General features: G+C 50.3%; 1 protein-coding gene across 5 annotated transcripts in view; it reads right to left on the minus strand.

Moving 5' to 3' along the window:
* Pitpnm2 (phosphatidylinositol transfer protein membrane associated 2) overlaps nt 1-13,455 on the minus strand; it is a 92,949-nt gene that overhangs the window by 25,783 nt on the left and 53,711 nt on the right. For all 5 annotated transcript variants that reach the window (XM_059249841.1, XM_059249839.1, XM_059249840.1 and 2 more), the window contains exon 2: nt 6,472-6,648. In XM_059249841.1, coding sequence (XP_059105824.1) covers nt 6,472-6,549 — 78 coding nt within the window. In that variant the 5' untranslated portion in view covers nt 6,550-6,648. The remainder of the gene's footprint in view (nt 1-6,471; nt 6,649-13,455) is intronic.

A 13,455-nucleotide genomic window follows, 5' to 3' on the forward strand; every position in this document is an offset into this window, starting at 1 on the left:
GTGCTCATGCCTGTAATTCTAGCAGAAGCAGGGAGATGATGAATTCCAGTTTAGCCTGGGCTATTCAAAAAAAAAAAAATTAAATCTCTCTGAAAATACCTACCACCAAAACAAAAAAGCAAAGAGAGTTCCAGCAAGACTGCTCAGTGGATAGGCGCCTGCCACCAAGCCTGGCCACTGAGTTCAATCCCTAGGAACCACACGGGACAAGGCAGAACTGACCCCTGGAAGTTGCCCTCTGACCTCCACACACGTGCCATGGAACACATGCCTCCCTGCCCTGCCCGCCCCCAAAAGGAAAATACTTTTTCTTGAGAGAGAGAGGATCTCTGTGTAGTCCTGGCTCATTATGTAGACTAGGCTGGCCTTGAACTCACAGAGATCTGCCTGCCTCTGCTTCCCAAGTGCTGGGATTAAAGACATGTGCCACCATGCCTGGCCCAAATAAATGTAATTTTTTTAAAAAGTGAAGAGAAACCCAGAGATATGCAAGCCAGTGAGAAGTCGCATTGCCAGGAAAAGCTTTACCGTCACAAAAGCTTCGGCCTCTGAGGACAGCTGGTCCCTGTCTGCCTCCGGAAGACAGTGAAGTCTAGCTTGTAAGTAGGGGGTACGGTCTGCAAGGCTCCAAAGTCCAGATAGCTCTCAGGTGTTTCTGAGAAAGGACTGAGGGTACAGGCGTGGAGGCCCCGGGGAGAGAGAGGTGATGTTCTGGCTTAGTCATTGATGCTGTCACATGGTGGTAAGGACATGGGACAGAGAAAAGCTGGGCTTGATCTGGACCAGTAAGGCATCAGATAGGGCCACTCACGGATCACACTAGGCTGAGATGTACACGCTGTGGGCAAGGAAAGAGCCAGGGAGAGGAGGAGCCCCAGAGGGAATGTCAAACCTGAGCAGACACCTATCTCAGTCTGTACCTCACATACAGAATGGGGCACTCCACATCCATAAGTGAGGAAACTGAGTCACAGGGTACCAGCTGCGGCTCACTCAAGGTGACAGCTGACTCCCAGACTACAGGCACTTGGGACAGTATGGAGACAGAGAGGAAGAAGCTGCGGATAGCACGAATCTCAGGAACCACACAAGCATCCCCTCCTATTGGGTGGGCCTGTAAGAGTGAGGGCATCCATGCCTGAAGTGGTGCTGGCAGAGGCCATGTGTACACAGGAATACATGGGCATGTACAATGGTCTCCTCCAGGATGCCATCTGAGTGTTCTCTTCAGAACCCAGCTAGACTATATAAGTCCTGCTTTGGGCTATCACTCTTCTCAGTATTCCAGCTACTGGCCATGACTCAGTCTCCTGCTTGTCTCCTCCCTGAGTGACTGTGTCCCTTCCTCTTCTTATAGGGACAACAGTCAGTCAACCTGGGGTAGGTCCTATATCCAAGATGACCTTATCTCAAAAGTTGTAACTAATTATACACACACAGACCCAGGCCTAGAAGAGGTCATACTCTTGAGGCTGTGTGTGAATATGAACTAGGGCCAGGCACTACTCAACTAGCTAGGTAGTTATCTTGATGACCTCCTGTGGTTAGCCTTCAGCCTGTCTGTCAGAGTAACAACTCTGACTGTTGATCCCTTGCCTCCTGGAATGGTCCTTGTGTCTCCTGCACAGCCCCACAGGCCTTTCCCCAGGGGTGGTGACTCCATGGGCAGGTCATACCATCCTGGCCTTACCACCTACAGTATGCCCTCAAGTTACATGAGTATTTGAGTCCTGGGGGTGGAGTGTGAGTGTGTAAGGGACGCGTGGGTGAAGGCATCCTGCTCTAATCCCTAAAGCCATGACTTCAGAGAAGGAAGAGATGTGGCAGACTAGGAGACCTCAGTGCTCCAAGTGCAGAAAGGCAGCCAGCCGCACCTCCAGACAAGGACTGGCTTCCTGGGATCAGCTGTTCTCCCCTGGACAAGCTCTCTGATATCTCTGGGCTGCCTCACTTGTGAAGAGGAAGACCATTACCAGGGCTGCAGGTCACTGTGGGGACTAGAGCAGGTGATGCACTTCAGGTGTAGGGCACCCAGGCTGCTGCCATTACCAGCTGAGGGCTGTGGATGGTTGTAGTCACCCAGGGGATGGGGATGGAGACTTCAGGGCATAAAGAGCTGGTATCTATGCAGCAACCCCACACAGCATTAGGGCACCTCCATCAGTAGACATTAAACAAAGGCTGGCCAAATGAATCGATAATCAATGGGATCTAGTCCTCACAATCACCAGGCACTCTGGAGGTGGTGTCCCCCAGTTAAGCCAGCCCTCACAGTATGAAGGGAGCAACATGCCCTCACGTAGCTGTGGCTTAGCCATACAAGCTCTCCTCAGCTTCCCTATGCTTTGCCCACACAGGAAGCCACTCCCACATCCTTGCCCATGACCATTCCTAAACAGAGTGTAGTGCTGCCCACCCTTGGAGCCTTGGGGTTGGCAAACAGCCACCCAACTTCCATGGGCCCACCGAAGGAAGGCGGCAAAATGAGAAACCCCTCCCCAGAAGCTGCTCTCAGAGCTGTCCAGGGTACTGACCAAGTCCATCAGCCCCCCCCCCCTTCTCCAGACAGCAAGGTCTTGCTTAGCACCCCCTAGAGGACAGCATGAATAGTGCAGTGATTTCCACTAGCCTACTCCGCAGATACAGAACTTGCTCAGGCAGGGGAATAGCTCTGACTCATCAGCTTGGTCTTTTCCACAACTTGTTCCAGCTGCTGCCAGATGAGCCTCCTTGCTATTCAATCAGCTGTCTCCAAAGGCTCTGCATGGAACATGCTGCCTCCCACCGCATTTGCCTGGGGTGTACCTAGACCTGTCTCCCATTTCTTAGCCCTTACCAGTCCTGCCTGGCTTTCCTTTGGTACATGTCACACAGGTGGGACAAAACGCCGTGTTACTGTGTCATGACTGACACACAGGGAGCTGTGTACACATCCAGGTACATCCTGTGACTGTGACATACGTTCAGTCGCAGGGCCCCCAGGAACGCTGGGTTCTGAGGCACAGAAGACAAAGCCCATGGCAGGAGCAGAGGGAGTGGGCAGAGAAGCAGACAGGGGCAGGAGCTAGGAAAGAGGCACCCATAGGTCCTGTAGCAGCAGAGAACGCTGGGTATAGAAATGATCTATTGGTTACATGAGAGGAGCAGGGCCTCCAGTGATAGAAATCTGGCTGTCGGTGAGTGTCTCAGGGACAGGAAGGACACAGCACCCAGGTTCCCGCCCCCACATCTGGATTGCCTGAGCTGGCCTCTTGCTGAACTACATGCTCTGTCCTCAGGCCTGTTGGCCACAGCACACACCACTTCCAACTAGGAGTATCTGGGAGAAGGCTACCGGATAAGGGGTGGGCAAAGCAGGCCTCCTCAGGTGCCTCCCTCCCTGCTCTGGATGAGTAGGACTCTGTCTTCCCCCACTGGCTCGTGTGCTCCTGCCTGCCATGGACTCCCCCATCTCTGGGGCTGGGAGTGGATTCCTCCTGACCCCACCAGAAGCCCCAAAGCCTTCGAGAACCAGACAGGCCCCCTGGGAGCTAGGGGAGCTAAGTTCCAAACTTGGCTCATTTTTCCCATCTGCAAACAGGAAAGTTATTTTTGAGAGCCCTTCCATGGCAATACTGTTTAAGAAACCAGCTTATATAAGAAATAGAGGGGCCAGGCATGGTGGCGCATGCCTTTAATCCTAGCACTCAGGAAGCAGAGGCAGGCCAATCTCTGAGTTTGAGGCCAGCCTGATCTACAGAGCAGGTTCCAGGACATCCAGGGATACACAGAAAAACCCTGTCTCAAAAAAAAAAAACACACACACACAAAACAACAGCAACAATAACAAAAAAACAAAAACAAACAGTCAGTGAGACCCAGGGAGACTCACTTGTTCCCCAGAGCCGGGTTCATCTGGGACAGTCTACACTTCCTCCTACAGAGCAAGATTCTTAGCTGTGCTATTGTCTGGAAACAGATCACATCTCAACCTCTGGACAAGCTGCATATACTGGCTCTGGGGTGCCTGCTGTCAAGATGGAACTATGGTATTGCTGCTTAAAACGGGTGGCACTGCCCTTGCCACTCAGAGACTCAACTCTCCCTGCCTTCCTGCCACAGTGGGGCACGAGGAAAGGCTGGAAGACAACCTTAGTTATTTGGGCAGAGTGTGGGGTCCTCTCACAGGGAACCCAGTTTTAAAGGGGCTACACTGGCCATGAAAGCTTACAGGGAGATATATCATACCTCTATGGGCCTCTCAAGGTGATGGGGACTGGAGTGAGACTGTGCAGGTTATGTAGACGCACACACATATACACACATGTTAGCATACACACGTATACGCTAACCATGCTCCTCAGCCTCCCTCTGGACACGACAGTTAGCACTTGGCCCGGAAACACCTCCCCTGGCAACATCGGGCTTGTTCACCATTCTATCTTTTGTGCACACACTTGCTCACTGGAAGAGATGTAGGGAGGGACACCGGAAGCTCACGGCAGCAGAGAAGGGCACTTGTGAGGGTGTAGACACACATGACCTACAAGGTAGGAGACGCTTCTACTTACTACAGTCCCAGCTAGCAGATCAACGGTCACCAAAAGACATTGCACAAACGGGCCCAATGGACTGTGTAGTCCGGATACAGATCTGAGTATCACACAGATGATGTGGGTCACTTCACAGTTAAACTGACTGGAAGCATCAGGGCTGATGCTGGGAAATGAGGCGTTTGGAGGGGCTGAGGAACAATGACTCCATGACTGTGGCACTCCAGTGGCTGAGGTCATGCTGCTGGACCCTGAATGTCCAACCCAGGAAGCCAGGGGGGCTGTCCTTCCAAGGCCGTGGATCACTGCTGAAAAGGGAACCGAGAAGCCGCAGGACGAACGGCAGCATCGGCAGATGAGTCTGGTCCTTGAACAGACTGAGTTATTTCCAGAGTGCTCAGAGCTGGGGCCTGATTTAAGCTCTTCCTCTCCCCACTCTCTAGAAATAATTAAGGGGTAAGTGGTTCAAGAGGGAATTGAGTAGCGCTTCTGAAGCAGCTCAGAGCAAACAGTCCCCCAGAGAGGCTGGGGGCACTTCCTGCTCTTTTCCCAGCCGAAGCACTCCTGTGCGAGCTGGCTGAACTCCAGTGGCTTCAAGCTCCTCTTAGACAGGTACTGAGCCTCTGGGCCGAAGGTACAAGCCCATCAGAAACCAGCTGGGAAAAGCCAGGCATGGTGGCGCACACCTTTAATCCCAGCACTCGGGAGGCAGAGGCAGAGGCAGACAGATCTCTGTGAGCTTGAGGCCAGCCTGGTCTACAAGGCGAGTTCTAGGACTGTTCTAGGGCTGCTACAAAGAGAAACCCTGTCTTGAAAAGTAAAAACAAACAACCAACCCAGGTAGGAGGCGGAAGCCCTGCAGGCCGTGGCCTGCCCTCGGCCTTCCATACTGAGGACTCAGGGTAATGCAATGACCGGAGGTCTGTACACTGAGAAGCCAGTCAGGTACAGGACCCAGTGGGTAACAGGAACGAGAGGTCCAATCTATCTAGAAAAGCCAGAGCCAAGCCAAGAGATGACAATCAGGGCAGAGGCTCTGGGCCCTTGGCATGGAGGAAAATCTCCAGGGTTGGTGAGGGAGAAGGGTAGCTGTAAAGCAGGGACAGAAAGCTCTGCAGAGCAAGGACTCAGTCAGTACCCAGCAGTGGGCAGTGGGCAGGTCTGCCATCTAGGCTGGAAGTATGTGGAATGAACAGTAGGGCTTGGGGTCTGTGCTCTCAACTGAGGAGAGAGTCCAGGGGTGGTTCCTGGATTGGATAGGACTAAACCGGTCATACACCCCATTCTCCTGTCAGACTCTGGGAGCCAGGAGCCAGGCCCTGTGCTCCTACACAGCTTATTAGCCTCGCCTGCCTCACATGACCTTGTCTTAAATGAGGGGTTGGGACCAAACGTGTCTCCTCAGGTTCCTACAATGAAGCTCCAACTCCCAGTGCGATAATCTGTGGAGGCTGTGCATCTGGGAACATCTTATATGAGGTCCTAAGAGTGGGGTTAACATACTTATCAGTAGAAGACGATTACTGTCGCATGCCCACTGCATGTGAGGACATGTGAAACTCAGGAAGATGATCCTCACCAGAAACCCACCCTGCCCACCCTTGATCTGGGAAGCAGCCTCCAAGCAGCAAGGAAGAGTCCCTGATGGTTGAGCCAAAGGACAGGATTCGTTGTGACAGCAGCCTGGGCTGAGACCTGAAATAACAGCTGTGCAAGGTGATGGGTGGTAAATGCAAAGAGTGAGATATCCTATGTAATATACTATGGGTGTGGGGAATACAGTGGTGGCAAGATAATCTGATCCCACGAGAACCCAGCGTGCCAAGGTGCAGTAGTACTTCACAGACACTAGCAGCAGTCCGTTTCCCTGGGCAGTACCCAGTAGTGCAGGCTGGGGTCCACCCAACTTAACCTGGTCCAGCCATCTCTCTGGACTCACCTGTATCATGTACAGCTGGGCGATGCGGTATTCCTCCACGGTCATTGGCAGGGGAATCCGGTATTCCTTTATGATCATCTTGGAGTCCACGCCTTCCCGGCGGCAGGGAACTGCGTGCTTGTGGGGACTTTCTAGGCAAGATTCCTTAAATAACCATGACAGAATTCACTGAGGACCCTTGAGAGACAGAGAGACACAGAGGACAGGAGAGTCAGTTTCTGCAAAGTCTGGTGGACGTGCTAACAGAAAAGCCGAGGTCCAGACCTGAGGCTAGAATTCTCCTCTCAACCTTCTCAAGGCAACAGTGACCTGGAGCGAATTCCTAGCCTCTCTGGCCTGATTTTCCCTGTTTGCTAAGCAATACAAGAGCTACTGGAAGGACCAAGTAAGAGGCTGTGTGAACTCTCCCATCAACAGTCTCCAGGAAATACAGGGTCAGCCTGTTCCCTGAACAAGCATTGATGATTGCCTGAGAGGTTCACTACTGTGAAACAGGGGCTGAGCACAGGTTTCACAGGTGAGGAGGGTGGGACAGGCTCACACTAGGGATGGCAGTCAGGTTTCATGGTGACCAGAGCTGGTTAAGTGGGAGAGTAGCTCAGGTACCAATCTGTACATAAACATCACCATGACTCTACAGTACACGTGGTCTCCAGTGGCTAAGAAGCCCTCAGATAAGCCAACAGGCTAGAAAGAAACCTTTCACAACACTTAGGAGAGCCCTGGAGATGGGCCAGAGCTGGCCTGTATCAGCCTCAAGTGACTTCTTCGCAGAAGGCAGGACCATTAATGCAAAGCTCATGGGGGGCACCGACTCAAGTTCCCACATTCATTAAGATCCTTTCAACCAATCAGAGTCCATCTCTTTACATAACCTATGAAGCTGAACCCACATCTGCTGGCCAGAGAGAAGTCAAGGCTTGGAGACACAGGTGATCTCAGACCTGTGGGGTTCTCAGAACCAGTGTGTTCCCTCATGGCACTAGGGTTATACAGTGGCCCTGAGTAAGTCTTGTTTTGTCATTTCAATCACAGAACTCAGACACACTCTCTAGACAGCAGGCAGTGGAAGCTGACTACCCTTTCCGGCTCTTAACTAGTCACTTGCACAGCAGACCACCTGTTCTTCTGGCGTCTTGGCCCACCAGGCAAGACTGCAGGATTCCAGTCTAGTGTCAAAGCAGGATTTGCAGGCTAGACAATGCATATCCCTTCAAGGTCTCAGCCCCTCAAAGATGTCCAGGGATGAAATCTTAGAGCCAGGCCAGCCCGAAGACACCGCTAGTCTCTCGGCTTTCAGAGGCTCTGGGAGGACACGCCTAGAACAAGTACATAATGACACTCCAAAGACAAGCTACCAGGTGAGCTGTAACCACGCAGACGTGTCCACCCTTCCACATGTAAGCCCGGGACAGAGACACAGTCCGGACTCTAAGGCAGGTGGAGCTGGGCTGTGAGCGAAACTTAGTCATAGGAGCATTCTGAGCACTGTCAGATGATGAAGGCCAAGACTGCACCTCCACTCAGGCTGTGTGCAGTACAGGGACTGTACTCTGCTTGCAAGGAACTACGGAGGCAAGCAGGTAGGCAGGCGGAGACTCAGACAGCGGGAAGGGACAAACAGCCCAGTACTGTCACCACCAAGTGCACAGTGGCCAACAGCAAGAGAGAGGACTCAGTTCCGAGTGACAATGTGACCGGAGACCAGTCTGTCATTCCCTGTGGAATCTAACCGCAAACCTTCACATTGTTTGCCGAGATTGAGGCCCCTAGGACAAGCCGCTGGGAGGGAGAGAGGAAAGAAGCGCAGAAACTTAGTGTATGTGCTGCTTAAGTGAGCACATGAGACACAGTGAGACAGTCTTCAATAATAACGAGACGGAGAGTAAGCTAGCTGAGCTCAGGGGAACGGGGAAGAAAAGACACGGCTCAGTTTTAAAAGGCACATGAATTCACGGCTAAGCAGGCAAAACATAACACCAACAACTAGAGACGCTGCCGGTGGATTTGAGGAACTCACCCAAGTAAACCAGAGACCAGTACGACGAAACGGCAGCTGTGTGAGCATCAGAGACACTAACACACATTCCCTGGAGTGCCCCCGGGCAGAACAGGACCTAAGTACTGAGACAGGTCACAGAAAACTTCCTTCTTCAACAGTTCCAGTTTCCCGTGCACTGTGGTGCGCACATGTGGAGCTCAGGTCTTCCTCTATTGCCTTCCATCTTATGTTTTGAGACAGTGTATCTCATGGAACCTGGAGCTCACTGTTTTGGTTATAGTGGCTGAACAGTGAGCCCTCAGAGTCTCCATCCCCTTCCCCAGCACTAAGATACAGTCGCATGCAGTTACATCTGGCTTTTGGGCTGGGACTGGAGAATCCGAACTCAGGTCCTCATGCCTGCACAGCACTTTACCCACTGAGTCTTCTCTGTAGCCCTCCAAATTTCTTTAATGCAACAAGATAATAAATAAATTAAATTAAGGCCTAACCCTACAGATTAGATCATATTCTATATTCTAGGGGGGAAATAATAGCAAGATACATTCTGAAGAACTCACTGACCTCAAGGGATAGAGAGAAAGAAGTATAAGGAGGAGGTAGGGAGAGACGGGCTGGGGAGAATCAGACTTCATAACAAGACAATTTTAGAAGCCTCTGCAGTCATATCTGCAGAGCGCTAAGAGGCAGAACTTGGGAACCAGAATGTTACACCCAGCTAAACAGCCATTTAGGTGTGATCAGCAAATACTCTGAAATATGAATTTAGAGGCTTAGACATGGATAACATCATCTTTGAAAATATTATCTGGTATTAAAACCCAACAAGCCAAAAGATAAATCATGGTAAATTCACCCATGCAAAATCAAGATGTAAACAAACTAGTTTTGCAACTTTGGCAATTATGGTTCCTAAAGTATATGAAAACATCAACAATGCATAATAATACAATTAACAAAAACTGGGCGTAGAAATGTAAGTGCCTCAACTTTCACAGCAGGAAGTGGGTTCATTACATAAAGAAATTAATGTAGGATGAATAGTCAAACACAGAGGGTTTTAGGACAGTTAAACTGCTTCATATGATGTGGTGAATGTGCCATTATATACTTATCCAAACCCACAGAATATCCAACCAAGGGCTCAGTGGTTAAGAACACCTGATTCTCTTACAGAGGACCTGAGGTTGGTTCCTAGTACCTATATCAGACAGCTTACAACAGCCTGTAACTCCAGCTTCAGGGGGTGTTCTGGCCTCTGTGAGCAGCTGTGCATGAGTGCACGTGTGCACAAGTACACGTATTTACACACACACACACACACACACACACACTTAAAAATAATGAAAATAAACCTTCAAAAAGATTACAGGCTGTGGACTCTGTGAATACACGTCAGCTCACCAGCTCTAACAAAAGGACTACTTTGCGGGGGCAAGACTGCTCAGTTGGTTATCCATGTGCTGCATAATGACGCAAGCCTGATGGCCAGTAAAAGCAGGAGATAACTGACTCTACCAACCTGCCCTCTGGTCTTCACACATGCGCTGAGGCACACATGCCCATCCCCACACCATACATATATCATGCACATACTCACAATAAGAGATATTTGCAAGGACCACTTTGGTGTAGGAAGGCAGAAGGGGGGAATCTTATCAGACTCTGTATTTTCCACTTAATTTTAATGTGGAAGTAAAACTGTTTTAAAAATAGAATTAGACGCCGGGCGGTGGTGGCGCACGCCTTTAATCCCAGCACTCGGGAGGCAGAGCCAGGCGGATCTCTGTGAGTTCGAGGCCAGCCTGGGCTACCAAGTGAGTTCCAGGAAAGGCGCAAAGCTACACAGAGAAACCCTGTCTCGAAAAACCAAAAAAAAAAAAAAAAAAAAAAAAAATAGAATTAGAGACCGCTGAGCACTGAGGGACAGAGGACTGGGAGTCATAGCTTAAGGGTCAGAGTTTTCATCTAGGTAAAGAATATACTTTGAAAGAGGCAGCGGCGATGGTGCAGGACACTGGGGATGCTCTTAATACCACGGAGTGGAATGCTGAAGGGCAGTTAAAATAGCAAATTTTTCTTTCTCTTCAAGGCTGTAGACGGGAACCTAGGGCCTGTGCCTGCTAAGCAAGCATTCTACCACAGAGCTATAGCCTAGCCCTTTAAAATGGAAACTTTTCGGGGTTGGGGATTTAGCTCAGTGGCAGAGCGCTTGCCTAGCAAGTGCAAGGCCCTGGGTTCGGTCCTCAGCTCCGGAAAAAAAGGAAAAAAAAAAGGAAACTTCTCTTTCTCTCTCTCTCTCCTTTTTTTGTTTTGTTTTGTTTTGGTTTTGTTTTTTCGAGACAGGGTTTCTCTGTGTAGCTTTGCGCCTTTCCTGGATCTCGCTCCGTAGACCAGGCTGGCCTTGAACTCACAAAGATCCGCCTGCCTCTGCCTCCTAGTGTTGGGATTAAAGGCGTGCGCCACCACCACCCGGCCTAAAATGGAAACTTTTATGTTACATATCCTCTATCATAATTTAGAAGTTCAAAAATATAATATACGAAGAACACTGAGTTGCACATTTTAAATGCATGAATGAAATGGGTGTTTGAATTGCATTTCAATAAAGCTACTTTTAAAAAGCCTTTTTCCTTTAGCCTTTTGGGGACTGTTAGCACAATGGAGAAAATGTTTTTCTGAAGTTGAGCAATTCTTTTCCATTTTATTTTAGACATATGCAAATAATGTGATGGCTAATTGTGGTTGTCAACCTGAATCAACTAAAGCCCAAGCAGCGGGGCACATCCCTGAAGGTTTTTCTTGATTGGATCATCTGAGGTGGGAAGACTCACCCTAAATCTGGGTCGTTTGAGGTCAGAAAATACTCCCTAAATAGGTACCACATCTTCTGGGGGCAGACCATGTAAAAGGACATGGGAGAAGGAAGCTTTTGGTTCTTTTGCCTGCTTGCTCTCACTCTGGCTGTCAAGTTCATCCATCCTGCTGCTGAGGCATCCCTTCACTGGCATTAGAGTCTACTTCTTTGGGATCCTGGAGTCTACTGAAGACCAGCTGAGACACTCAGCCTCAAGGACTGAACAACTATAGGATTCTTGGCTTTTCCCTTGGGAGACAAGCATTGTTGGAATATCTGGACCACAGCCTGTAAGCCACTCCAGTAAATAATCCCTTTTTAATATAGATAGATTCATTCTATCAGTTCTGTTCCTCTAGAGAACCCTGACTAATACAGATGTGTCTTGGGTTAAATTCAAGTATATCTTAGATATGTGAGGTTATATGTATGCTAAAATAAAACTGATAACATAAATTTGATTTTTTTTATGTGCTTGCACATGCCAGGCAGGTGCTCCGTTACTGAGTCATACGCCAGCCCTGATTTTCAGTTCAAAAAGCATTTAAAAACTTGAAACAAAAACAACAACAGCCCATCATTCTTACTTTAGCACAGATCTGTCTCTACGCACGACTGCGGGGTGCTGGTGAGGGAACTACTCCCTTTGGGGTACCTTGTACTTGCACTTTCCTACATGACTTGGTGTTGGACAGCAGAGTTGGAGCTGTGTGTGTGTGTGCAAATGGGCAGAGATGAAGGTCACTGGCCACACCTGCCCTTCTTGGCTGTGACTCACTCTGGGCCAATTACCTACTGCTTTGACCTTTTGTTGTATCTTCTACAAATAGGGGTGAGAACAGCTTTTGGGGGGTCCTGTGGATGAAGCGTGACATAGCACAGCAAGTCTCAACCCGCCGTCACAACGACTCAACCCGCTGGTAAAGGCCTATGAGGGTCCAGACGGCATGTCACAGCAGATGGCCATCCCTGGCTGGGAAGACACCCCCAGCAGCAGACACTAACCTACTACCTTGGACCCTGAGGCTGAGGCCTGAAGGAGGAGTGCCCTGCCACAGGTGCTTTGCCGGCGGGCTGGACACACACACATGGCTCTCTTGGTCTGGCTGATGAATATTATTGCCCTTATCTGGCCAAGCAGCCCCTCTGGTTTTGTTCCTGCTGAGCCTGAGGCCAGAGAGCACCCCGTGTGCAGAAGGAACAGGACTTGTGTCTGCTGTCTCTGCCCTCACCTCAGTCAAACCCTAACTCAGGCGACCTCATGACACCCAGTCCAGCCGCCTGGGCATGAGACAGACTCACTTTGTCTCATCCCTGCTGGAGCTGTGACAGCATAGACAAAATTATAGTTCCCGCTGGCCACAGGGTGGCTTTTGAGGCCTGGGACAGCAAGAGGCAAGATGAAAAATGGAGGTTTCCAGCGGCCTCTTAGGGGGAACCAGACCAGCCTCTGCATGCCTCTGCATGCACAGACCTCACAGAACCGTTCAGGCAAGACACCTTCGGGTTCCAGACCTTGCTTTCAGGACTCTAGAAAGGAGTCCATCCCCAAATTCTTCAGTGTCCTTGATGGTCCAACAGGGTCAAAGCATGTCAGAGTGGGGCCACTTGGTGTGGTATCCCGGGAGGCCATGGAAGCCGCAGTGTGGAGCCCTAGACAGAGTGCAGTGTATGAGCTGCTTCCAGGTCAGGGACCAGGCAGAGGGGAAGTGTGCTGGATGTCACCCTAGAAATCAAGGTCCCAGCCTCTCACAATAATGCAGAAAACCTGGCTGGGCTCCTAGGCTGGTAGCCCAAAAATCTTCCCCAATGAATGAGCCTTTGCAGGGGAAGGGCAGAGCCAAGCTCCGTAGGTAGAGCCTGCCAGCCGAAGGCATACGTGGGAGCTTATGGAGGATTATTAGGGTTTGGCTCCAAGGGAAGGGAGACACAGGTCCTCGAGACACCCTGAGCAAGAGGGAAGGCGGGAGAATCAAGTTTACAGAACTTAATCTGTTTTTCCGGGATTAGCTGGGGATTGACGTCACAAATGGGAGTCAGGAGTGAGGCTGAGCAGACCCAGACGATGGAACCCATCCAAAGGCAATTCAGCTGCGTTCTGGTTATTAAGTCTGGAAGCTGCTCG

Source organism: Peromyscus eremicus, chromosome 23 (genome assembly GCF_949786415.1).
Source record: "Peromyscus eremicus chromosome 23, PerEre_H2_v1, whole genome shotgun sequence".
Classification (NCBI taxonomy): domain Eukaryota; kingdom Metazoa; phylum Chordata; class Mammalia; order Rodentia; family Cricetidae; genus Peromyscus; species Peromyscus eremicus.